At 29.2% G+C, this 25,934-nt stretch overlaps 3 protein-coding genes across 3 annotated transcripts; 2 read left to right on the top strand and 1 right to left on the bottom strand.

Moving 5' to 3' along the window:
* The first annotated feature begins 5,660 nt into the window (after positions 1–5,660).
* LOC115718558 (early nodulin-like protein 15) lies at positions 5,661–6,606 on the top strand. Its single transcript, XM_030647359.2, has 2 exons — positions 5,661–6,007; positions 6,105–6,606. Exons 1-2 carry the CDS (start codon positions 5,674–5,676, stop codon positions 6,464–6,466), a joined length of 696 nt encoding a protein of 231 aa, XP_030503219.2. The 5' UTR covers positions 5,661–5,673; the 3' UTR covers positions 6,467–6,606.
* Positions 6,607–6,681: 75 nt separating this feature from the next.
* LOC115721165 (nucleoid-associated protein At4g30620, chloroplastic-like) lies at positions 6,682–9,265 on the bottom strand. Its single transcript, XM_030650415.2, has 7 exons — positions 9,003–9,265; positions 8,193–8,338; positions 7,778–7,881; positions 7,645–7,684; positions 7,410–7,481; positions 7,182–7,238; positions 6,682–7,100 (listed from the first exon to the last, which is right to left on the bottom strand). Exons 1-7 carry the CDS (start codon positions 9,079–9,081, stop codon positions 7,020–7,022), a joined length of 579 nt encoding a protein of 192 aa, XP_030506275.2. The 5' UTR covers positions 9,082–9,265; the 3' UTR covers positions 6,682–7,019.
* A 10,491-nt stretch (positions 9,266–19,756) lies between these two features.
* LOC115718827 (germin-like protein subfamily 1 member 20) lies at positions 19,757–20,873 on the top strand. The gene is made up of 2 exons (XM_030647643.2): positions 19,757–20,062; positions 20,150–20,873. Exons 1-2 carry the CDS (start codon positions 19,939–19,941, stop codon positions 20,704–20,706), a joined length of 681 nt encoding a protein of 226 aa, XP_030503503.2. The 5' UTR covers positions 19,757–19,938; the 3' UTR covers positions 20,707–20,873.
* Positions 20,874–25,934: the final 5,061 nt, after the last annotated feature.

Genomic DNA, 25,934 nt, shown 5'->3' with positions numbered 1-25,934 from the left:
ATGCTATGCCAATGATCTCACTCACACACATTCTCTACTTGCTTCATAAAATGCAAGTATGTTAACATGATTTATAGTTGCCTCGTTAAAAACCTTGCCAGAAAAACCCAGTGGGACAAAATCTGAGCTAGGAAAAAGAGTACAATGTATATTTCATATTCATAATTATTTGCAAGTTGTCTCGTTAAAAACCTTGCCAGGAAAACCCATTGGGACAAAACCTAAACTAAGGGAAAAAGAGTGCAACATGAATATGTCTCCCCCTCATGCACATATGATCCATAATTCTTTTGGTGATAATATATCTCATAAGATTATTGTTATCACTTTTAAAATATCACCATATATATCTTTGATCATATATTTTCTATAACTCTTTCAGAGTATGTATGGACTTCTAAATTATAGATGAGGGGTTCGTGGAACATTAGTCTTTATCCAACTAATTGTATCATTCATGTGTGTACACAACTTTGTTCATACTAAAATTTAAAATTTCAAGTAGATATGAACATAACACATTAATGGTACTATAAATTTTCATTTGTGACAATGATGGTACTCCAAGACCACGTATTTGTTCCATCTTGTTGTATGATCTTAATTTCCATATCAAATGATCATATATCTACAATTCTTGATACATATGAAGTACTTCAGGACTTCAATACTAATGAACAAACTTTATACATTAATATTTCTCGAAATACAAAAGAAATAAAAGTTTGTTCTTCAATTAATCAAAAACTCTTCAAGAGTCTATCACAACGTATAATTTACGTATTTATATTGCATAGACAACCATAGGTATTTTTCAAATAATAATTTACTTACATGTCTTTATTTCATACAAAGATCTTTGTCATATACAAGGCGCGCGACTTTGAATTTATATCACTTAAGACATGTATTAAATTCTTCTAGAATTTTTAGATAAGGCTTATTTCAAATTCTCACTATATTAGGAGCTCCAAATAAATAACCTTTTGTTGCAACATTTATGTGACGCTTATAAATCCTCATAAAATATATTCCAGGCTATAATCAAATCATGATTATATTTTCTCAATATTTAAGCCTTACTTCAATCAATCTCATGTCTATGCAAACTTTGTACAACAATTCATTATGTACAAATACATATATGCAAATTTCTCATTAGAAATATTTATTTGCACACCCTACAGGTCTTACTTCACTTTATGTGAGTAAATTTGTCTGGATTGCGTCATAATATTTTGGCCAAAAATTAAAATGTATGTCGATGATTCTCGACAAATCTAATACCATGATCCTTGCTATCTCATGTTAGTTTATTGCATATGCAAACATTCAATATTTATTGTCGATAAAAATTTCAATAAATGATAATTTCCTCCCATATTGACATAACTTATAGAGATCTCTTTAAATTACATATTTTTCAAATATGTTTATCATTTATAGGTACCTATATAGAATCACTTCAGGGATTCAATTATGATCAAATGTGTTATGTCTAACTTCTCTTGGGAGTCTTTTCGAGTACCGTTTTCATCACTTCGCTATCATTTTAATACTTTATAACACTAAGGTATCTCCATGAGTACCTCTAGATTTAACAACTTCAAGGCAAATCAAATGAACATTTATTAATAATTTCTACATTGTTCATTTACGCTTCAGGCGTTTTCAACTCATTCTATCTCAACTTTGAATAATATTGATTTGCAGTTGGTATATATCATTTTGAACTATATTGTTCTTATATACTTTGTGCAAGGATCATTTTTCAAAAATTATCATCGATCCCAACTGCTTCTCTCCCCCTGATCGAGAGAATTTTTAAAAATTGTGATATCTAATAATATTAATATACCTGTAGGGATTTCAGTATATCACAATGAATCAATATTTGTTTAAACTCATATATACTATATGACATTGAACTTCAGGTTCAATAAACTTCAGTTTCAAGTTCAATCCTTATGAACTTAATTCATTTCTAAGAATGAGTCATACGTGTATAATTAGAAATACATAAATTTACACATTTTGTAAATGCATGATTATATAATCTTATCACATCGATAAGAAACTATGCAATAAAAATCTAACAATGGCTCAAGATTGTTAAGAAAATATAATTTAAATATTTTCTATGTGCAAATATATGCACATTCTTCTTTTGAGCCTTATAAATAACAATGAGAAGAATCTTCTGGTTCTTCAACAAAATTTAGTTAAATTCTTTGATAATTTATTGCATATGATTGATCATGTCAAAATAATTCAATTCATGAACTTCAGGTTCACTATAATTTGTATTTCAATGAAACTTTCAAAATGTAATGTAAATTCATTACAACATAATCATTACAAGTTTCATTTTTATATACACGAATAATATAATTATATTATTCTCCAAAACATATACACTCTTCAGGAATCACTATCATCAATTCAATGATGTGTATAATTTAAAAGATACATGACAACTTCATCATGTTATTGTAATGGTCAAATAGATATAACCATAACATATCATTCATTTTTCCTGATATCTTTTTAACAAGTCGTCTAATTTATTAATAGACTATTCATCAGTCTAATTATCATGACTTGATATATTATATATTTAAATGTACAACAAGTACATATAATAAGTTATTTATTATCACTTTCATAACTAGATAAAAGTTACACATCTATGTACATACAAAGACATTTTACTACTCAAAATAGCAATTGTATGTAAGACTTCTTCAGGAAGCTTTTCAACTAATCATTTTGTGATTCTTTATCACTTTGATTATATTAGATCACTAACAAATATTAGTAAATTATATATCCACTTTTGGAGATATGCAAACTGAATTATATGGTAACTATATATTTACATATCATGTACCAACAATAGTTTGAAACTATTGATTTCAAGAAATAATAAAATATGTATATATTAATTTGTTTCTGGCATTACCAATATATGTGAAATCTATATTCTTTGAAATAGAATTTCATGCCTATTCATTCTCTTTAGGTAATGATATTTAAATATTCTAAATGTACAATAAGTTTGTACAATTCACATTCTATTAAATAATCAAGTATACTTTTATCTTGATTATAAGTGTGTCCGTACTACAAGTACGCGACCACTATTATTCAATTCCACACATGATATATAGATTTCATGCACTTTGATTGTGTGTGGTATCTCATCTTTTGGTTGTTTCCACTTTTTTCTGGAAATATTTGAGTAGTAAATAATGTCATTGATTATTTAAAATCATTACATTCACTTCGGGGAATGACGTTGAACAAGTAGAACATTATTATACATTTCTTAAAAATTTATTACTTGTTCATCCATAAAAATATAAGAAATTATTCAACAATTTCTTTTACGATATTTCAAAGAATATATGAATGCAATTTTTGCATAGTCTCCAAGATGTATGCAAAATTTAATCTTTAATATATGTCAGATTCAATAATTTCCAACATTGCAAGTAATAACAATGTATAATAACATGACTAATACGAGGAATCTTTAAAAGTAATTGACTTCAATTCGTATCATTCTCTGCAGGGAATGATGAACAATAAATACATGCCTCATGTATTTAAATAACATTAGTCATGCTCATTGTTATTCTTATACTTTGATGTTTCAATGCAATTTTCTTAATATTCTTTTTGGATATTCAAAACCCACTATAAAATTGCATCAATAATAATCATTTTTAATTATTCTTTAGTTGTATTCACATAAATACAATCATTTTTTTTTTTTTACAAATATAAAACATTTACTTCAGGAAATGTTTGTCAAAATCTATATCGATATTAGATTACTTTTCATTGTCCTCAAAGAATACAAGAACATATATATAAATATGTATTCATCTCTTTCATTATATATCTATCAACTATATAATGAATATTACGTTTGCATAATCTTCAGGATATATGCAAGATTTTATTGAGGACGCATAATCATCAGGATATATGCAATATTTTATCGAGGATGCATAATCTTCAGGATATATACAATTTTTTTTTATCGATGATGCATAATCTTCAAGATATGCAATATTTTATCGATGATGCATAATCTTCAGGATATATGCAATATTTAATCGATGATGCATAATCTTTAGGATATATGCAATATTTTATCGATAATACATAATCTTTTAGATATATGTATAATTTATATAGATTTTCTCTATCATATCATAGGCACACATATATTGTAAATATTATGAATGATAAGAACATAATATAGATATGAAATTAATAATAAATATATAAAAACATATACATACATATATAATATATAGATATATAGATAAAAAGAAAAAGGAAACCAAATGATTCTTGAAATTGTTTCAGTGAGATGAGTATATATATAAATATATATTTAGTGTATCGTGACTTTGAAACAATTCAAGAACTTTAACAAAATACTTACATTGGGTCTTAGGCAGAGATTCATGCTTGAAGCTTGGGCAGAGACTCGTGCTGATAACGTGTTATAAAATAATATAAAGTAGATGAGAAGAAAGAAGAAGAAGATGAAGAGAGAAAGAGAAAGTGAATGAGAATTTCTAAGTTGTTTATTCCAATGGGGTGAACCCCTATTTATACAAATACAAGAGTAAGATATTAAGAAACTAAGAAAAAGGGAAACTAAGAAAAAGAGGAATGTTGATTACAATTCATGGTAATAAATAAAAGATTTGGACATCCACATAATTATTAATATTTATAACAAGTATTTAGTAATATAAATTAAATGATCATTTATAATTGTTATCTTCTTATAAGGATTAAAATTTGACTTTTGACCACTTAAATTATGAATATTATATATTTGTGAAATCCAAGCGCATTTCTTCATCTGAGTTTACTTGTTAAAGAGCAATGCCCACATTTATTATACATCATTGTTATATAAGTGTGTACAATTATGGTGGCGTTTGGTAACACTTTTTTAATCAGTTTTCTGTTTTTAAAAGTAGAAAAGTGAAAATATTTTTCAAAAACATGTTCTATAAAACTGTTTTTACTTTTCAATTTTATAATTGGAAATCAAAATTTTAAAAACAACAAAAATCACTTTCAATATTTTTTTAAACAATTTTTTTTTTCTTAAACAATCTTTTAGATTACGACCAGACCCGGACCCAAATCCCCTCCCCACGGCCCTGGCGCTGAACCCGGCTTTTGACTTGAACCCGAATCCGACCCCGGACCTAGACCCGACTTAAATAAAATCAAAAAATAAAAATAAAAATGAACTTTACAGAACACACTTTTGTTTTCTGTTTTTAAAATTGAAAAACAAAAGTAGTTATAGAACGCATTTTTGTTTTCCAAAAATAAATTTTTTAAAAACAAAAATTTTACTTTCATTTTTTGATTAAAAAATTAAAAAACAAAAGTGTTACCAAACGGCACCTATATTAATCTAATATTCAATCACAAAGACACTAAAGAGTACTCGAGGTCGAGCAGTTACATTTTTTACCGTTAAAAAAGACTAGTTTGTAGTGTAAGACAAGACCAAATACCAAGGTAACTTAGTTGGCATATGGGCCCCACTTACCGCTTCGCCAAATCATTCAAAACGGCTAGTTTTCCATTTATCGATCCTATAAATACATACATACTCGAATCCTCAAAATGCGAAACAGCATTGCAGACCTTCAAAATCAAAGCATCAATCTCAATCTTCACTCTTTATTGATAAATTTTTATTTTTTAGCATTGTCAATCTCAATCTTACATTTTTGTCCTTCTAAATCAAAATCAAATCAAACAATTATGGCTGCTGGGTTTTCAAGATCGTCTTCATCTTCATCTCTGATTCTACTCTTCTCTCTTCTTTTCACCATATCAGAAGCTAAAGAAATATTAGTTGGAGGCAATTCCGATTCATGGTCAATTCCAACTTCCAATGAAACCCAACTCAATCAATGGGCTGGTAAAAACCGTTTCCGCATAGGAGACACTCTTGGTAATTTCCCAATTCTCTATCTCTCTCTCTGATTTTTTCCTATTTCGATCTCGCGTTTGATTAATTAATAATTACTTTTTTATATATATTTTTTCAGTGTGGAACTATGATGGTGAGAAGGATTCAGTGTTGGAAGTGAGTAAGGAGGATTACGAGGCTTGTAATACTGGAAGAGTCATTAAAGAGCACAAAGATGGGAACACTAAGGTGAGTTTGGACAGAGCAGGGCCATTCTACTTCATTAGCGGGGCCAAAGGACATTGTCAGAAGGGACAGAAGCTGATCGTGGTTGTGCTGTCACCAAGGCGAAGCAGATTCTTTGGTATTTCTCCGGCTCCTTCTCCGGCTGATATCGATGGTCCGGCAGTTGCTCCGACCAGCGCCGCCACTTCCAGCTTCAGAAGAAGTGGTCTTTTTGTTGTGGCATTTGGAGTGTTAGCCTTTTCTTTATTGTTTTGAGCTAGCTAGTATTAATAATGTTAGTTTTTGTTTCAATCATTTTATTATTATTTATTTGATTCATTGCATGCTATCTTTGGCATCTAAAATTCTGTAATCCAATTAATTAATATTGTTAAAAGATTACATGTTATTATTCATTTTTGTTGTTGTTAATTACAATTAAGAGAATTATATGCGCTTAGCTACTTTGTTAGTTAAAGGGCAAAATAAACTAAATCAAAAGTTAGAGATCAAATCATACCAATAACAAATGTTAGGAGGCAAATCAACTAATTATTCTTTGTTCTTATTTACTTTAGCATTAATTTCCGTTGGAGATTGATTTTCTTGTCAAGTACTCTTTACACTTTAATTCTATTCTTCTAAATCAAATATGACCTTATAAGGTTCCAAAAGAAAATCATTACACCAATTACCAGCATTTGAGAGAAAACTCAAAGACAAGCATGACCCCAAGGCTATACAGAAACAATCAACAGATTTACCACTTAAGCTAGACAATTAAAATCAGATACGAACTAAACCAAAACAAACAGATAAGTATCGGTTATCACTGTTGCTCCTCCTCATTGAGGAATTGTGGTGGCATTCCCAAACCTTGGGCAAGATTGTTCATTCTGTCCTTCGTGGCCTGTGAGATGAAACGCAAGTACAACACGTATCAATCAAGAAGCAAAGAAGAGGCCCCAAAAAGCAGAATACTAATCTTTACCTGAACGCTCTTCTGGTGGGCATTCTTGTATGCTTCAGTAACCAAAAGAGAGAGTTTCTGCCACATTGAAACAACACATGTAAACACAAAAATGCGTAATCTCTTCTTAAACAAAAACAGCAACAGGCTTTATTACACATGAAGATATATATATACATATATATATTTATGGCTAGAAAAAGAGGTCACAAAGATTGTATATGACACTAAATAATAAACTCCACCTACTTCTGGCCCAAGTGCCACGGCAGCCTCAGTTATCTCAACGCGCACTGGTTCCTGGTTACCGGTGATTGTTGCCTAGATAAAAAACAACAAGAATAATCAGATAAGGAAAATGTGCTACTATGCCCAGTGCCCACTAAGATTAAAGAAAAAGGCATCAATTTTAGGTTCCTAAACTTGATTCTATTCCTAAAGAATGATCATAAGACCACCTTTACCCTAAACAAGTAAACCACACCTTTACAAGCTCATCTTCACAATAACCATCAAACTCTGCCCTGAAAAACATTAAACGAAAAGTTGTTACCATGACAAAATTTAATATTACCATCAATCCGATAGCAAAATCAAACAAAAGGCAATAAACATACACATCAAGCTCTTTCTTTACACTCACTGCCTCAATTTGTACCACCATTTGGGCTTTCTTAACAGTTTCGAATAGCTTATTCATACCGCCGAGAATCGTCTCTATCTGAAATTAAATGGCACACAAGGAAATTGAGCGTAAAGTTGTTGTTAGGAAAAAACCTTCCTCATGTATATGCAGAATATGGTATGATATCGCATGCAACATTACTATACTTTCCTCCTCATCACAACTTGGTTAAAGAGCAATTATGTTAGTTTATAACTGAATGACAGGTTTTGTTTTAATCGTAGTGTCCGGCTGGCTATATTTAGATATTTTCATAACTGCTTTCATAAAGAAAAGTTTAGTGCAACAATCCATAGTGTAGATAATTAATAACTAACATGATGAGCAAGAACGTTAAGTAGCTAGACCTTCGAAGTTCTATCATCACTGTTCTCATTGTCATCCTTCTTCTCACCATGTAAGCCATTAAGACGAAGAGATCTTGTTCTCTTCCCAGTCTTAGTAGTAGGCCAAGATAGAACCAACGGACGACCTTTACACAAGTCTGCTTCACCTAGATGCCAAATATAAGATATTTATTAAGCTTGATTTGCATCAGAATACATGCCATACGTTTTCAAGAAAAAAGAAATATCTAATATTGCACTAAGAACATGTATACGTTAACAACAAACAAAACGAAAGACGAAGCGCACCCAATCGAAAACAAATTATTCCATAAACTCTTGACATATATATATATATATGTATGTATAATATACAAACACGTTTAGATAAATTATATCAAGTTGAACATATCGCACAAGTAACTGATCACACAATCGCTTTGACATTTTTGTTACCAATTCACAATTACTCATTGAATACGTTTACTGACTAAACTTAGCATTATGGCATTATCCATACATGGGGATATTCATCGTTGAAAACACATTAACCCTTCCAATAACTTGATGATTATTTAAAGCTTCCCACGCTATCTTTAATATATATAAATATATGTATATAAAGAAACATGTACTAAACCAAACACACGTACAATATTCAAGAAAATTAACGAGTGAATTCAATTTTATTCCATCAAGAAGGTACTGGTTTCTAATAAGAGTGATTAGAAGAATGTTCAAGAAAGGTCAATGAGTACAATAACAAGAAATGAATTACACAGCGAACAAGAAAACCTGAATATACATTAAATTAAGCCATGAAGAACTTACAGAAAGAAAAGCGTGGTCTGGGGTCACTGAGTCGGTGACAAACAGCAAGGTGCGAGGTTAAAGCAGTAGTGTAAGCCATTAGAGGAAAGAGAATGAAAATAGAAGAGAAGGCTGTTGAAAAAAGAAAACCAAAGAAAGAAAATATCAGACAGGGGAGTAAGAAAGAAGAACAAACAACCTATAGAAATAGAAAAAGGCAGAGCTCCGATGATTTGGATTTTGGAGGCAATTTTCAGTTCTATTGGGCCTTTGATCAGATCTCTATCATTTTTTGGGGCTTTTCCTGTTGGGCTATATTATGGGGTTTAACAAAAGGAATTTTTACATTAGCCACTGTTTTTTTGGAGGGAAATTTACAAAAATATTGGAATTTAGGTTAAATTTTACAAAAATACTGTCACGCAGAAAAGTTTTCAAAAATACTGTATTTTTATAAAACACCAGTAAAACACAAACAGGACAACTCAAAACAACAGTAGAACACCAGTAAAACACCAGTGAAAACTTAACACAGTATTCTACAATATGAAACTTATAAAAAAATACAGTAAAAAAGTAAAAAATACCGCCTGACAATACTTTTGTAAAGAAATAGCAAAAGTTAGTATACCATGTAAATTTCCCTTTTTGAATATCAATTTCAAAAATAGCGTGACCAATTCAATTTATAATTAATACCGTTTATTTTTAACATTGTTTTTAAAATTAATGGAAATTTTACTTACACCGAGAAAATTTCTAAAAACACTTCATTTTAATAATTTTTATTTTATATAAAATTTATATCTTTAATTATACTAAGTTTTATTTAACTTTTTTCTTCCAATTCATATGCTTAAAAAATATACCTATTGAACAAAAATAAATTATATTTTAAATATTATGACAGAAAAATTAAAATAAAAAATTATATGAAATTTTCTCAGAAAAATATAATTTATATATATATTTATATATACATGAGTTAAAAAAAATTATAAAAATGAAACCAAAATAAGTATTGAAATTAATATAAATTAATTTGAGAAAAAAAATTAAAAATGAGTGATTTTAAAAAATTATTTAAGTTTATATTTTTTGTAATAATGAGGTATATTTATCATTTTATGGGAAGCAAATGAAACTGGTTGTTACAGTTATTTTTGTAATCATTCGTAACATATATTGGATGCCCTACTTTTTTTTTTTTTATCCTTTTCAATGATTCTCTCTTTATTTTTAATCTTTCTCTTTTCCTCTTATCTCACTTCTTTTAACCTAAAAAATTATTGGAAAATTCTACAATGCACCTGTTAGAGATATTATTACAATGGAAGATAAACCAAGATATTACAACTCTATTGCAATACAATACAAGGACCAACAAAGAAATTAAATAAATGTTACAACAATATAATATATAATATATACACTATATATGTTATATATAAGAAAGGTGGAAGAAAATAAGAACACATGCAATATAAAATATGTATATATAATAAGAGAATAATATATATATATATATATAAACACTCACTCACAACCTTGAGTGTAGATTAGTGGGGATCACCATGACTTGAACAAGGTATTACACCTTTGTCCAAAAGCTTATTTCCCCCTATCTCTAAGCACTAAGGGAACTCTCTAGGAAATAGCTTTGGGAATTATCAAGCCTTTTAGAGTTTTCTAGCAATGTGCTTTCTTGGTAGAAAACTTGACATCTCTTACTCCCAAATGAGCACCATAGACCTCCTTTATATAGTGTTTAGGATATCACCATTTGAAATTCAAACTCATAACCCCTATAGATGTTATGGACTCAAATGTAACTCTTACACACACCATAACTCCTATAGCATTAAGAATTTCAAATAAAGGTGTGTAACATCTTTTACACTCTTAATGTTGGTGATAATGGTGGAGGTTACTCATAGTAACAACTCCTCAAATGTTACAAAAAGATGACAAGTAATATAGTCATATGTTACATATTATTAGTTTATTACACATATTTAATCTATATATTATATTATTATAAATAATATAACAATCCCCCACTAGATTAAATATTATCTCTTTAGTAATAAACTTGTAACATTTGTAACATTTATTTAATCAATCAAAAATATTATATCAAAATATAACATTCCCCCACTTTGATTGACTAAATACACACTTTTAAGAAGTCTTGCTTAGGTGCATTAGGTAAAATGTCTTTCGACTTGAATTTTACATTAGTGTAGTTACCACAAAGTTTGATGAAATTTTGGTTGCCGTAGCATTGAACCATTATTCCTTTAATACAAACCGGTGATAACACACACACCCTCGCTAATGCTCACTTGAGACCGCAGGTCTCGCTCTTGCACCGTTAATGGCCATGTGCAAAATTCCAATTCATGGACTCTCTAGAGAAGACTCCCAATTCTCATAAGAGGCGGCACCACCTCTAGCCCATATAGGTGGAGTTTTAGTGTCTCACCACTCTTTAGACACTTCTTAAGCTTAAGTGAGTTTTCTTAAGCTTAAGCTCCATTAAGAAAACCTTTCGGTTTTAATCCTCAATTTTCACCACATGTACTCATTCATAGATGAGACAATTGAGTACCATATTCACTCTATTGACTTGTTATTACCTATTGAACTTAAGACTAGATGTTTACTAGTGTTAAGATAGGTTACCATCAATGAGCAAAACACTAAGGGAGTTTAGGTCCCATCCCTCGAAAATTCATGCTTTAATCTTGTACGGAGATTAAGCGATTTGTTATAACCTCTCACTATTGATTCCATGTGAATCATGCATGCCAAAATATAGTGTTCACTTTGTGACCACTTTTCTCCTTAAGTACTTAAGCTTTGAAAATTTAATCATAAAAGATTAATTTTCACACACTCAAATTCTCAATAATTTTGATACCATGCATATCAAAATTAAACACTAATTTAGACACCAAACATGTCTAAATTATACTTTATTTTAAGACACCAAACATGTCTTAAACTTTTCATATTGGAGTATCACCCCCACACTTTCACATTTCACTATCAAGATAATATCTTGATTTTAAAATATAGAAGACCACTTTGTCTCTATAATTTTTCTTAAATTTAATTTCCTTCTTGAAATTATTTTTACCAAAAATTTGACACCAAATATGTCAATATTTTCACTTATGCACATAGCCAAACTTGATTTAGAATTTGAATTCAAAATCAAATAAATTAATCAACAATGTCTCAACACATTGTGGCTCACCCCCACATTTCTAGCATAGTGTATATAAAATATCACTTTTGTGTATTTCCTCTTGAAATGACTTTTTAAGGTCACCTTAAAAAATATCATTTGATATTTTTAGTTTTCTCAATAAATCTAAAATGTCAAACTCACATTACTACTCATAAAATAATGTGATTATTTTTACCATAATTTTAAAGCTATCTCCTCATTGAGATTAGCCCAAAATTATACCAAAGTTAACAAAATTCTCATCAATTTTGTTCACAACTTTGATTATTTAAGATTCCAAATTGCTTCACTATTTTTTGAATCCACATTGATTCATTTACTTTTGAGTCCAAAATTGCTCTTCTAATTTATGGCTCATTTCACAAGTTTGGATCCCTTTTTAATCTATTGTTCTTGCTATGACAAGACAATTCTCATAAGTGTAACTCTCATATAGTTCACTTTTCTTATCTCATAATATGAGATGATTATCTCTTATAATCCAATAAAAGATGTAACTTCTCAAAAGCCATCTTTTATTATCTCATAAAGTGAGATGTTCACCACCAAATTAAAAAAGAATTTAAAATATTCTTTATTCACAAAATAGATGATAATAATTCTCACAATAATAATAAACACTATTTTATTACTATCAACATTATTATCATTCTATGTAACTCATATATTAAGATAATATGTATGTTACTAATCAACATCTCATATGTAACATACACATAATATCAATATTATTAAATTCACAATATATATATTACATATCTCATATATATAACATATATACTATAATATATGTTACATACCTCACACATATATAACATATATATACACATTAATATACATGATATATATTATATACACATATATAACATATATTATGTATGCATGTCTCATATAAATACATAAAAATAATTATTTCTACATATTTAATCTCACTAATATATATTATATCACATGCTCTACATATATATAATATATATTACTCATACATACATATTATATATTATATATCTCACATATATACATATAATAGCATGATATAAAATTTAAATATCATATTATACACTACTATATATATTAATATGATACAAACACATAATCATATATATGTCACATATATATAATTCATATATATATATTATATATTACTATCATATAAAATAGTAAATCACATAATATTCACCATCATGCTCACCCATGAATGACTTTCACATAAAATCTCTTATCCTTGTATTCTCACAATCTTGATTTATCACCTCTTCCATTGAAAAGGGATAAGCTTTTGATTGTTAGAGATATTATTACAATGGAAGATAAACCAAGATATTACAACTCTATTGCAATACAATACAAGGACCAACAAAGAAATTAAATAAATGTTACAACAATATAATATATAATATATACACTATATATGTTATATATAAGAAAGGTGGAAGAAAATAAGAACACATGCAATATAAAATATGTATATATAATAAGAGAATAATATATATATATATAAACACTCACTCACAACCTTGAGTGTAGATTAGTGGGGATCACCATGACTTGAACAAGGTATTACACCTTTGTCCAAAAGCTTATTTCCCCCTATCTCTAAGCACTAAGGGAACTCTCTAGGAAATAGCTTTGGGAATTATCAAGCCTTTTAGAGTTTTCTAGCAATGTGCTTTCTTGATAGAAAACTTGACATCTCTTACTCCCAAATGAGCACCATAGACCTCCTTTATATAGTGTTTAGGATATCACCATTTGAAATTCAAACTCATAACCCCTATAGATGTTATGGACTCAAATGTAACTCTTACACACACCATAACTCCTATACACTACTAGAAAAATAGGTTTTAGTGACCCACATTGAGTATCTCTAAAACTATTTAGTGACACTTCACCGCGCGTCACTAATGAGGGTGACTGGAAAAACAATTTTTAGTGACACTTCACATGTGTCACTGAACCCTTTCACAGTCACTCTCGGTGCGTCACTATAGGCGTTTAGAGTCAGACTTTATTAGAATCAACTACTCTTTAAAAGTGTCACTATATCTATTTTTTTTTTTTTAAAAAAAAATAAATATTAATTTTTTTAAATTCAGATTATATATTATAAAATTTATTAAAATAATTTAATTAATTATATCTTCCCCCACCATTTCACAGCAGCAGTTTTTTGAATGTTGAAGCAATGTCCAAAGATGATAATTTCAATTTTATAGTAGACGCATATGCAACTTCCTCCACAAGTTTAAATATTTATTCCAGCTTCTGTAAATCTCAAATAATGATCATTGTTCCATAATTTCCTTCAACATAAAACAAATCTCAGGATAATAAAAAAAAAGGGCATTTACATACATTCAAAATAAAACAATAATCCTTAAATCTTTACAGTCCACGAACCACCAACCGCGGGCAACTATAAACCGCCACGAACCACCAACCAAGCGTCTACGAAGTACCACCAACAACCATCCATCGAGCTATAGAGAAAATCAAACCAGATAAAAATGGAGAAGCTTTACAATCTGTGGGAAGAATATTTCAATCTGTGAAGCTTTACAATCAGCGCCACCATCCATCGTTCATCTTTATCAGCGCCACCATCCTTGTCGTTCTTCTCCACCACCGTCGAGATCTGGGTTTTTTTAGAGTGAGAAATCGGATATATGGAGAGAAAATATATTTTTTGGACAGAATTCGGTCGTCGATCTGATCACCTAGCCGAATTCGATCGTTCGCCTGTCCGTCGATCTGCTTGGTCGTCCGCTTGGCCGTCGATCTTCTTGGTCGTCCGCCTTCTTTCTGCCCAGACCGAGAGAGGAAAAAAGAGAGAGGGGGAGGCAACCTTCTTTCTGCCCAGACCGACAGAGGAAAAAAAAAAGAGAGGGGAAGGCAGCTGGGAATATGATGGGCTAGGGTTTCTTGTTTTTTGAATTATTAAGGGTATTAATTAGAAAAATAAAAAAAAAAGTTATAAAGAGTATTAATAAATGTGATGCTCGGTAAATGGGATGAACTTTTCTTCTTTTTTTTATTTTTTTAATTTATTTTGATATCCCCAATAAATGGTACAGCTAGCATTTATATATTTATAAAAATAAAAGAATAAAAGTATATTTATGATATAGTGACACACTAAATGGGTGGGGATATATTTATCCATTCACGCCTGGCGTGTCACTATATGTTAATATTTTTTATATTAATAAAAATCAGAAAATTTTAGATTTTAGTCTTTATTGACACTTCATATTTTACTTGACTCACATTACAAGAGACTAATACTGAATTTTTAGAGTCTAATTGTGCATGTCACTAAAAATCACTCTTGACTCTTTAGTGACATGCACTTTTCTGCGTGTCACTATATAGTGTCACTAAAAAGGCAAATTGTAGTAGTGATAGCATTAAGAATTTCAAATAAATGTGTGTAACATCTTTTACACTCTTAATGTTGGTGATAATGGTGGAGGTTACTCATAGTAACAACTCCTCAAATGTTACAAAAAGATGACAAGTAATATAGTCATATGTTACATATTATTAGTTTATTACACATATTTAATCTATATATTATATTATTATAAATAATATAACAGCACCCCTTTAAAATGGATACATTGATGCACCCTTATCTGTTTTAGCACTCGAAATAATTTTTTAGTCAAATTTTTTCTTATGGTCATGTACGTTATAGTTATTTAAGACATCCTGCAAAATTTTAAGAAATTCGGAAAAGTTTAACACACCGAAATCTACGTTCAAACAGTGTATTGCACGCGTGACTATTTTATTTTATACGTGTGTAAAATAAACTGTTTGAACATTATTTTTTAAATTGTAAATTATTCGAAATTTCTCAAAATTTTGTAGGTTATCTTAAATAGTTATAACGTACATGAATATGAAAAAAAAAATTAGACTAAAAAAATTTTCTCGAGGCCGAAACGAGTTAAGGGTGTATCAGTACATCCCTTTGGGTGCATTGTAGAATCACCCAAAACTATTATTTCCATGCACATCATTTCTCAATTAAGCTTCAGAAAAGTATTATCATGTTTACTCTTTAATGTGATATTTTAAAATGTAAAAATCATATACCTTTTATTTTACTATTTTTAAATTTAAATAAATCATTGAGTTGCTCTTGATACTAATTATATTTGTCACCTTAGTTTCAATAACAAAATTAAAATTATCAAAAATATATCTTAAATAATATTTTTAAAATATTAAAGATACTATAATATAATTTTAAAATAACTTATTGATAACTTAAATGTCAACAAATTTAACTAGAATATTATGTGAGTTCTGTTTTATTATAATTCATAAGTGATTACATGTGTATTGTATAGTTTTATTTGAATATTATTGTAAAGTATATACTAAACAAAACTATTTTATAAATATGTGGTATTTTATATGACAACTAATTAGTTTTTACAATAAATTTAAGATAACTAAAAATATAATTTTAAAATAAGTAATTAGCAATTTTTTTTTTTTGATAAAACTAATTAGCAATTTAGATGTGTACAAATTTTACATGTGAATTTTTTAACTTCTCTTTTTTTTAATATAACTTATTAGTTTATTAACCTATTCGATAGTATAGGCTATGTACAAAAAGCTATCATGTAAATCAAGAATAAAATTTTGTTTTAATATGCTAAAATAAACTATTTGCATGTATAGGTATAGACATAGTATAGCTATATATACCAAATAAACTTATAAACAAGGCATTTTATATGAGCAAGACATCTCATCATACAAATCTTTAACAAGTGCATATATTGTTATCTAACTTTAATATGTAAGTTATAAGACATCTTACAGTCATGTACTTTGTATAAAACTAAATTTGATGTCTCGGCCTAAAAAAAAAATAAATTGTTGTTCCAATATACGAAAAATAGACTAATAGTTTTATTGGCGTATATCATTATGTTTGATTATAGTTTACTCTGTATTAAAAAAAAAAGAAAGAAAAAATGTTGTTCCAACAAACAGAAACTAGTAGGTTTATTGACATATATAATGGTAGGCTTATGAAATAAAATGATTTGTTGTTCCAATATACTAAAAGAAAAATAAAAATTTATTTCAATATGTCAAAATAAACCAATAGATTTATTAGCATATACAATGGTAGATTGTACGAAAAATGTAACAAAGAATGAAAAAAAATTCAATATGCCAAAGTAAGTAATATGTCAAAATAAACTAATAAGTTTATTTGACTGACATATATGAGTATAGACATATATCATTATAGAATTTTTAGTCTGATCATCAACTTTTTATTTAAAATTGATGATTTTGTCAAAAGTAACCAATTGTATCTTATTGAAATTATAATTAATTGGTCCAAAAAAAATATCATATTTGTAATAATTTAAAAGTTATTTGTAACTTCATTCTTTATTTAACTAATTAAAATACATATATTAATTTAAATTTATGATATATATTTTCTAAAAATACAGTTTACTAAAATGAAAGCTTGCTAGATGACAATTCATTATTTTTGAAAATAAACTTGAAAGTTACTCAAATATATTAATATAACTTAAATAATTAATTAATTATTAAAGTGCATACATATAAGTTTTAGACGTAATTAAAATGTATCTCAAATTATATAATACAGAAGTGATACTTTTTTGTGAAAAAAATACTTATTGGTTTATTAAACAACATCATAAGTAAACAAAAGGTTACTTTTGAAACGTAGAAAGAAAAAAGAATTTCGAGATTAGTTTTATTTTAGGCATATTATTTTAGAATTAATGTATTTTTTAATGACGTGGTAAAATATTATTGTAATTAAGATTTGTTAAGTTATTTTCGAAATCATTTTATATTGTACGTATATTTTTTAAAAAATCTTTAATACCCATTAATGGGTAATACAATTTTTATTTTAATTATGTATTTCTTTTAGAATAGCTTGAAAGCTTTTTTTTAGTAACTAGGTACAATAAGTAATAAGGTCACATTTCATAAATACTTTTTTTTTTTTTTCTATTTTGTTGTTTTTAAAAAAAAAAAAACATTAATAGAAAAATACATTTTTAGATATATGTAAAAAAAAAATAATAGAATGCTATTTTTTAAATATGCAATGAGTTTTAAAAAAATAACAATAAATTAAAAAATGTCTAGATTAAATTTGAATTGTAGTATTTAAAAAAAAAAATTAATATTTTTTGTTTTATAATAATATTTATATAAGAGAGATCGATATATATGTATATTTTGTATGGAATTTTTTCTAAAACCCCTAATATTACCCAGTTGGAATTAATCAGATTACTCCATGATATTATCGTACAAATCATTACAAATCAGTAGGTTAATATTTACATAAATCATTTTACGATATTTTAATTAATTTTTTAGTCTTATAAGTAATTTAAAAAATTATTAAAAATTGTTTTGATTGATTTTAACAATTAAAAAAATTAAACTATTTTAATTAAAACATTTTTATTTAAATATAATTAAAAATTAAATCTTTAAACAAAACGTTTTTTTGTCTCATAAACAATAAATTGAAAATGTACTGTTGAAATATTGTGTCAAAAAAATATTTACTCTTAAAATATGTAAATTTTGTGTTTACTTAATGATGAAAAAAAAAATTGGTGGTCAAAGTACCAAAACATAGAGCAAACTATTTCAAAAGTCAAATTTAACAATTAGTACTACAATATAACAAAATGTGATTTTTTTTTTAAAAAAAAAAACAAAAGAACAAAATGTAACATTTTGGTACTACCAAAAAATATTACTATCTTTTTTATGAAACCAAAAAATATTAGTATTTTCTTTTTTTTTTTTCAGCCAAAAAATATTAATATTTAACAGTAAGCAAATACAAAGTTTAAATATTTTAACCATAAATCTCATTAACTTTTAAAACACTTTTCAAAGAACATGTCAAAGTGACGATGTTTCCTTCACTAAATTTTCCTCATTTATTATTTTTTTTTTGAAAGGATTTCCTCATTTAATTTAATGTTTGTCTCTTTTTTTTTTTTTTGAAATCTTCTCTTATTTTAATCTACTTTCATACGAACGAATCAATGTCTTTACCCGTTATATTTACTTAACCAGAGCTAAAAGTTTGTCATCACATTTTATGCCGTGTTTTGTTCAAAGCTAGAATTCTTGAAGCGAAACATTTACATCGTAAAAAATTAACAATAAAAAAATACCATATTTGATTGAAAGTGTCACAATTTTTTTTTAAGCTGCAGTAGTGGGTGAAGAAGTCTTAAAGTTAAGTAGTGATTAAATAACTAAAATGACCAGTTCAATGTTGTAAGATTGTTTCTGGATGAAAAACTTTTTTTTTTCTGTAAGGTTTCTGGATGAAAACCCTTATTTAACTTAAATAATTAATGTGTATATACAATTAAGCAATTCATCGTCATGTTAATAGTCACTAACTAATTTATACCAAGTCTTCTATAAGAGGGAAAAAAAATTCATAGTCTCTTATCCGCTCCCTGAAGTAATTAGAGAGACTAGTTCAAGAACTTCCATCTATAAATAGGATTGTTAATCTAGTTCATATATTATCAAACCTCTCACTCAAGCAAAAAAAAAAAAAGACCGTTTTTGATAAGAGATTTATATATAGCATATATATACTAGTGAATTGGTGAATTGATCGATTACTCAACCATGAAAGGTGCTCATTTTCTTCTTTCACTTGTTGTGTTGGCTTTGGCATCCTCCATAGCCTCTGCCTCTGACCCAAGCCCTCTCCAAGACTTCTGTGTGGCTGTAGATGACCCCCACAAAGCTTGTAAGTAATACACTTTTACTTACTATAGCACTTTTCTATATGCATTTACTTAAAATTCTTTAATGTTAATTTTTTTTGGTCAAGCAGTATTTGTGAATGGGAAATTCTGTAAGGATCCTAAGCTTGCTAATGCTGATGATTTCTTCTTTACTGGGCTCAACATTCCAAGAGACACACACAATCCAGTTGGATCTAATGTGACACAAGTAAATGTAGACTTGATTAAAGGACTTAACACTCTTGGAATAACATTGGCTCGTATTGACTATGCACCATTTGGTCAAAACCCACCTCACACTCATCCTCGTGGCTCTGAAATCCTAGTTGTTGTTGAGGGAACTCTCTACGTTGGCTTTGTGTCATCGAACCAAGATGGAAACCGACTGTTTACTAAGGTTTTGAAAGAGGGAGATGTATTTGTGTTTCCAATAGGCATGATTCACTTTCAGTTTAATCCGGCACATGCTCCAGCTGTTGCGTTTGCTGGTCTTAGTAGCCAAAATGCAGGAACCATCACCATTGCAAACTCAATATTTGGATCAAATTCTGCTATTAACCCTGATGTGCTTGCCAAGGCTTTCCAAGTTGACAAGTATGTGATTGAAAAACTTCAGAAGCAATTCTGGTATGATAACGACAACTAAACATGCTTTGGAGAAGGGAAGCTCTGAACTGAATAATATTTTATATACTGTGTTTTATGTTGTACAATAAAATAGTTTGGTCATGAGTGTATCTCAGTGATCTTACTAAACATCCATATGTACTCTTTCATTTTTGATGATTATAATCAAATATATAGTTGTGCTCCTTTCATAAATTTATAAAATTTGCTAACATAGTATTTGTTGATGCTGAAAATTAGTTTAGCAACAAATTTGTACTATGAATTTGAATTCTTTAAACAATGATTGATCTTAATTGAAATGGATTATGCTGATTTACATAATTTCCACTAATTATTGTCAACTTTATCTCTAAGTCTCCCGTGCTCCAAACTGAAAATAGTTTGAGGATGGATTCCAACAGAGTTACGACTAGTCTGGTGTGGTCAAGAATTCGTGCTTTTTTTTGAACAATGAGTCTTCTATTTATAGGCAAGAATGACCGTTGCATCTTTCCCTTTCTCACATTCGGATTGGTCCACGTGAACTTGCTCTCTTCATATCCTTGTGCGCACTTTCTCCTCTGCCTCCCCTCTTCAAACTTCGCAGACTCTATTTCCTAATTCCCCGAGCTCTACTCTGCCTCCTAAGCTTTCTAGGCTCTGCTCCGCTTCTCATGTATTCCTTTTTAACAAAATGGTGTGTTTCATATTGTTCATGGCATGTCGTCCTAATCCTCCAGTGATTGCCACTGGAGCAAATATTGAAAATGTTATTGTCATTGCTGGTGATGAGGACATAATTCTAATGATTCCGTTTCTAATAAGATAGATGTTTTGAATATTTCTGAGGATGATGATAAGTCTCCTGATAATAATAATACTGTGACTAGTCCCATTACTTTCCCGAACTATAATGGAAAAGATTTTGCTAGTATAAGTAAAATAATAAGACATCAATTGAATTATAGAGTGCCTCCAGTAAAATTCAAATAAATCAGTGTTAAATATTGTTTATTTTGCCGAAGAAAAGGACACAAAAAAAAATGTCATTAGTTTCTCTAAATGAAATATACATAATATATATAGGACAATCTTAGATAATCATGTTTTAGGTATGTGATGTGTAACGCCCTAATGCTAAGGCACACTACAGTGCTTTTTTAATTACAGTGCAGTCTTTGCTAATCAAAGAATTTTCTTAAAAAACGTGTCAAATTAAAACTTTTATATTAATTAACAAACTTTATAATATATTAAAATATTCACAAGTGTCGGGATCCTGTTTTTAAACTTTTAAACTTAATATTCCAAAATACATAATATACAGGTCGCACAGCGACTACAAAATACAACTCCCAGATGTCCCGTGACCGAACACTCCAGGTCACTCTGCTTTGACATGTACAATCTCATCTCAGCTCAGGCTCACTCATGTTCAGCTTTCACCTTTCCTTTACCTACACAAGGAAGTAGAACTGTGAGTCGACAGACTCAGCAAGAAAAGCATATAACATATCATATAATTTCCGACTTGTACTTAGGCGCCCATACACCTATTTACAAGGCTTAACAGATGAGTACGAACGTTCCATACTAGGGTATAGCCACTATACCACATACACTACGTACCTCAATGTACGAGTGTTGGTAGGGTTTGTTCATACCCTGAGTACCCCTGAGTGATATACCACGCACTCCCAGTACCTCTCCGTACTTATGCTGGTATCACGGTACTCTCAGATGACATTCACTATACCAATGCACTCTATACTATAACCGTATAAGTGTTGGTAGTGCAAATAACATTTTAAGCACGCATATACACATAACATATACATACACTCATATATTCATATCACACAATATATACAGTTCTTACCTTTTTTCCGAACTCAAGTGTGCTGGCCGACCTGAACGGAAAGTCTCGTGCTAGATGGATGCCCTAATCACATTAATTATAACACAGATGAGTGACTCACTAAATCACTTTCCAGGGACTTAAACTTGAAACTATAAGTTTCCCTATCGATAGATAACATGACAATACCCTAAATATCTCAAAAATGGGAAAAACTAGGGTTCTAAAAACTCCCCCAACCGGCAGACCGGTTCCCAACCAGAAGTCCGGTTCTGGGACACCAACCGGTCGACCGGTTGCTGTTGTGTCCCCGTAACCGAATTCCGGACCGTGCTGGGAACCCAAAAAATTCCCCCCATGACCTCAAAATCCAACCAAACTCTACCAAACTTTCCAGTATACCTGTACAATGTATTTACAACATAATTCAACCCGAAAATCACAGAACAAACCATTAAAACTCAACTTGCCATTAATAATCAAAGCTTTGAGTTCAAAACTCAAACTTGCATAAAATCAACATCACATACTAAAACCAGCTGCTAGGACTCTTAATCAACTCAAATGAACCTTAAAAATCAAACTCTAAACATCCCAAACCCCAACAACCACTAAATCACAACTTCATAACCTCAAACTCAAGAAAAAGCTTAAAAACATAAACTAATGGTTAAGGTTTACCTTAACTTCAAGAATGATCAAATCCTTAGCTTCAATCCAGCAAAACTCCAAGATTTGAGAATGATTCTCTTTAGTTTTACCCCAGCCGAAAGAGAGAGAGAGAGAGAGAGAGAGAGAGAGAGAGAGAGAGAGAGAGAGAGAGAGAGAGAGAGAGAGTTTCAAGAGGTGTATTGTTTTTCTATTTTTTCCTTTTAATTTTGATTTTCCTCAAAGGGAAAAGGATTTCTAATTAATCCTTTCTGCCCTTTAACTTGCTAGGTGTCACAACCACAACCAGCCACCTAACTCTTCCCTTAATAAAAGACTAAAATACCCTTACGCCTATAACTTAAGCATTTAAAAACTAGGGGTAAAATGGTCAATTTCCATAACCCCGTCTAATCTCGGTATTTTATTTTCTCCAATATATTTCCCATCAAGAAGTAAGGTTCTAAACTTACCCATGTGATCAATCTAGCCATCCATCGTATTTTCCGTTGTCGCCGAGCAAAATTACAAAAATTACATATTTCACATATAAGATAAATAATACCCCTAGAGTTTAATAAAATCTCAAGAATTGAGAAATTATAACTCTAATATTTATTTCTAAATATTAGGGTCCACAGATAATTAATTCATAAAATAACAGAAATTAGTCTAATTGCCTTTACTAATCCAAATTATTAAAGCGGTCATTACATGATGCGTGATTATCAAAAAGTAAATTGTGTGGAAATATATGTATGGCAATTAATATGCATTATATGTATGGAAATTAATATGCATGTGCTAATTCACTATTAGCAAACAATTAATCAAATATTAAAAATATGAATCAAATAAATATTAAGTATTTCTAAAATTACAACCTTTGAAATAAAAGAAATAAACTACACTTGACCAATCTCTCTCGATAAAAAATCTTCTTTGTTTTTCATGGATGTAGCTTTGGGAATTTCACACCATCATTTATAATCGACCACCATGTAATTAGAAGCACCTTTTCTAATTACAAATTAATTTTAACAAATTAATTCAAACCCTTTATCTTGTCATTTCATTAATTGTAATTAAATAATTAAATAATTAAAATTTACTTAATTATGTAAATAGAAATATTTTAAAATATTTCCAAAACAATTAATTACTAATTGAAATTAATTATTATATACAATATATATAATTGTTGGGTTTTATGCCCTAAATAAAACTCATTTCAATATAATCAGATTTACTTATTAATATAGATCAGAAATAACATTTAATGTTGCATGGTTCACATGATTTATTTCATGATTATATGCACATAATGTATAAATTCATCTGAAACCCTTTTCACATACCTGATCCTGTTTATTGTGTTGTCAACACATTGGAAAGTAAACATGACTATGTGAATAAAGTTTCCTAGATTTATCAGACATAGGGTTTTACTGATATGATAATCTACAACAGAGTTCACTTGCATTTGGAGAAGTGCTATGTTCTTTCCAAAGCATTAGTTAAAGTAAAGCTCAGGTTGGATGCATGGAGTATGCATCGGAAGGGACAGATATTGAACTTTGACTTAGATTTATTAAACTTACCGTAATATCTATTCAAGTCAATATCGCCTAGTTGATCCTAGATCAAATGATCTTAATCCTGTTATGATTAGGCTCAATCTCAAGAGGCTATTCGTGTTCTTTGATTTGTTAGTTAACCTACTTTTGGGTCAGGGTGATACGTACATTTTGGAAACACGGTAGTGCAATTGAGTGGGAGCGCTAATATAAACATGGAATCTATAGCTTCTATCTGGCAAATAGTAAGTAAAGGATGATCTCCTTCGAGCTTGACCAAACGAAAATAAATGGTGGAGATCTCATTTCACATAAGCTGAAATATCATTTATATGGGGTTAAGTGTTTTAAGGATTAAATACATTGTAGGGTGTAACGGTAATCTAATCCCTTTACAGTGTAGATCATTCATATAGAGGATCATTGATCAAATTAGGATTATAACAATGGATAACTAATGATGTGTCTATATGGTGGAATATATAGAGCATTCTATATACTGAGAGTGCAATTCTAAGTTCTATGCGTGGATTCAACGAAGAATTAATAAGTCAGTGAATTTTAGTAATAAATTCTTGATCTACTTATTGGAAGCTCGGTTATATAGACCCATGGTTCCCGCACTAGTTGAGATAATATTGCTTGTAAGACTCATATAATTGGTTTTGATTAATCAATTATAATTCTCAATTTAGACTATGTCTATTTGTGAATTTTTTCACTAAGTAAGGGCAAAATTATAAAGAAAGAGTTTAAGGGGCATATTTGTTAATTATGATACTTTGTATGGTTCAATTAATAAATATAATAAATGACAATATTATTTAATAATTATTTATAGTTATTAAATAGTTAGAATTGACATTTAAATGGTTGAATTAGAAAATTGGCATTTTTTAGAAAATCAGATGCAGAAAAGATAAAACTGCAAAATTGCAAAAAAGTGAGGCCCAAATCCACATGTATAGGGCCGGCCACTTTTGTAGGGTTTTTTCCTCTGATATTTTCATTATTTAAATGTCAAATAATTCAAACCTAACCCTAGTGGAATGCTATAAATAGATAGTGAAGGCTTCAGGAAATTTACACTAAAATTTCACACTTTTCTTCTAACTTTTCATTCAGAAAAAACTGAGCCTCTCTCTCCCTATCTTTGGCCGACCCCACTCTCTCTCTCTTCTT

Source organism: Cannabis sativa, chromosome 2, assembly GCF_029168945.1.
Source record: "Cannabis sativa cultivar Pink pepper isolate KNU-18-1 chromosome 2, ASM2916894v1, whole genome shotgun sequence".
Lineage (NCBI taxonomy): Eukaryota > Viridiplantae > Streptophyta > Magnoliopsida > Rosales > Cannabaceae > Cannabis > Cannabis sativa.
The sequence above is the reverse complement of the archived record's forward strand: the minus strand, read 5'-3'. Positions and strand labels throughout refer to the sequence as shown.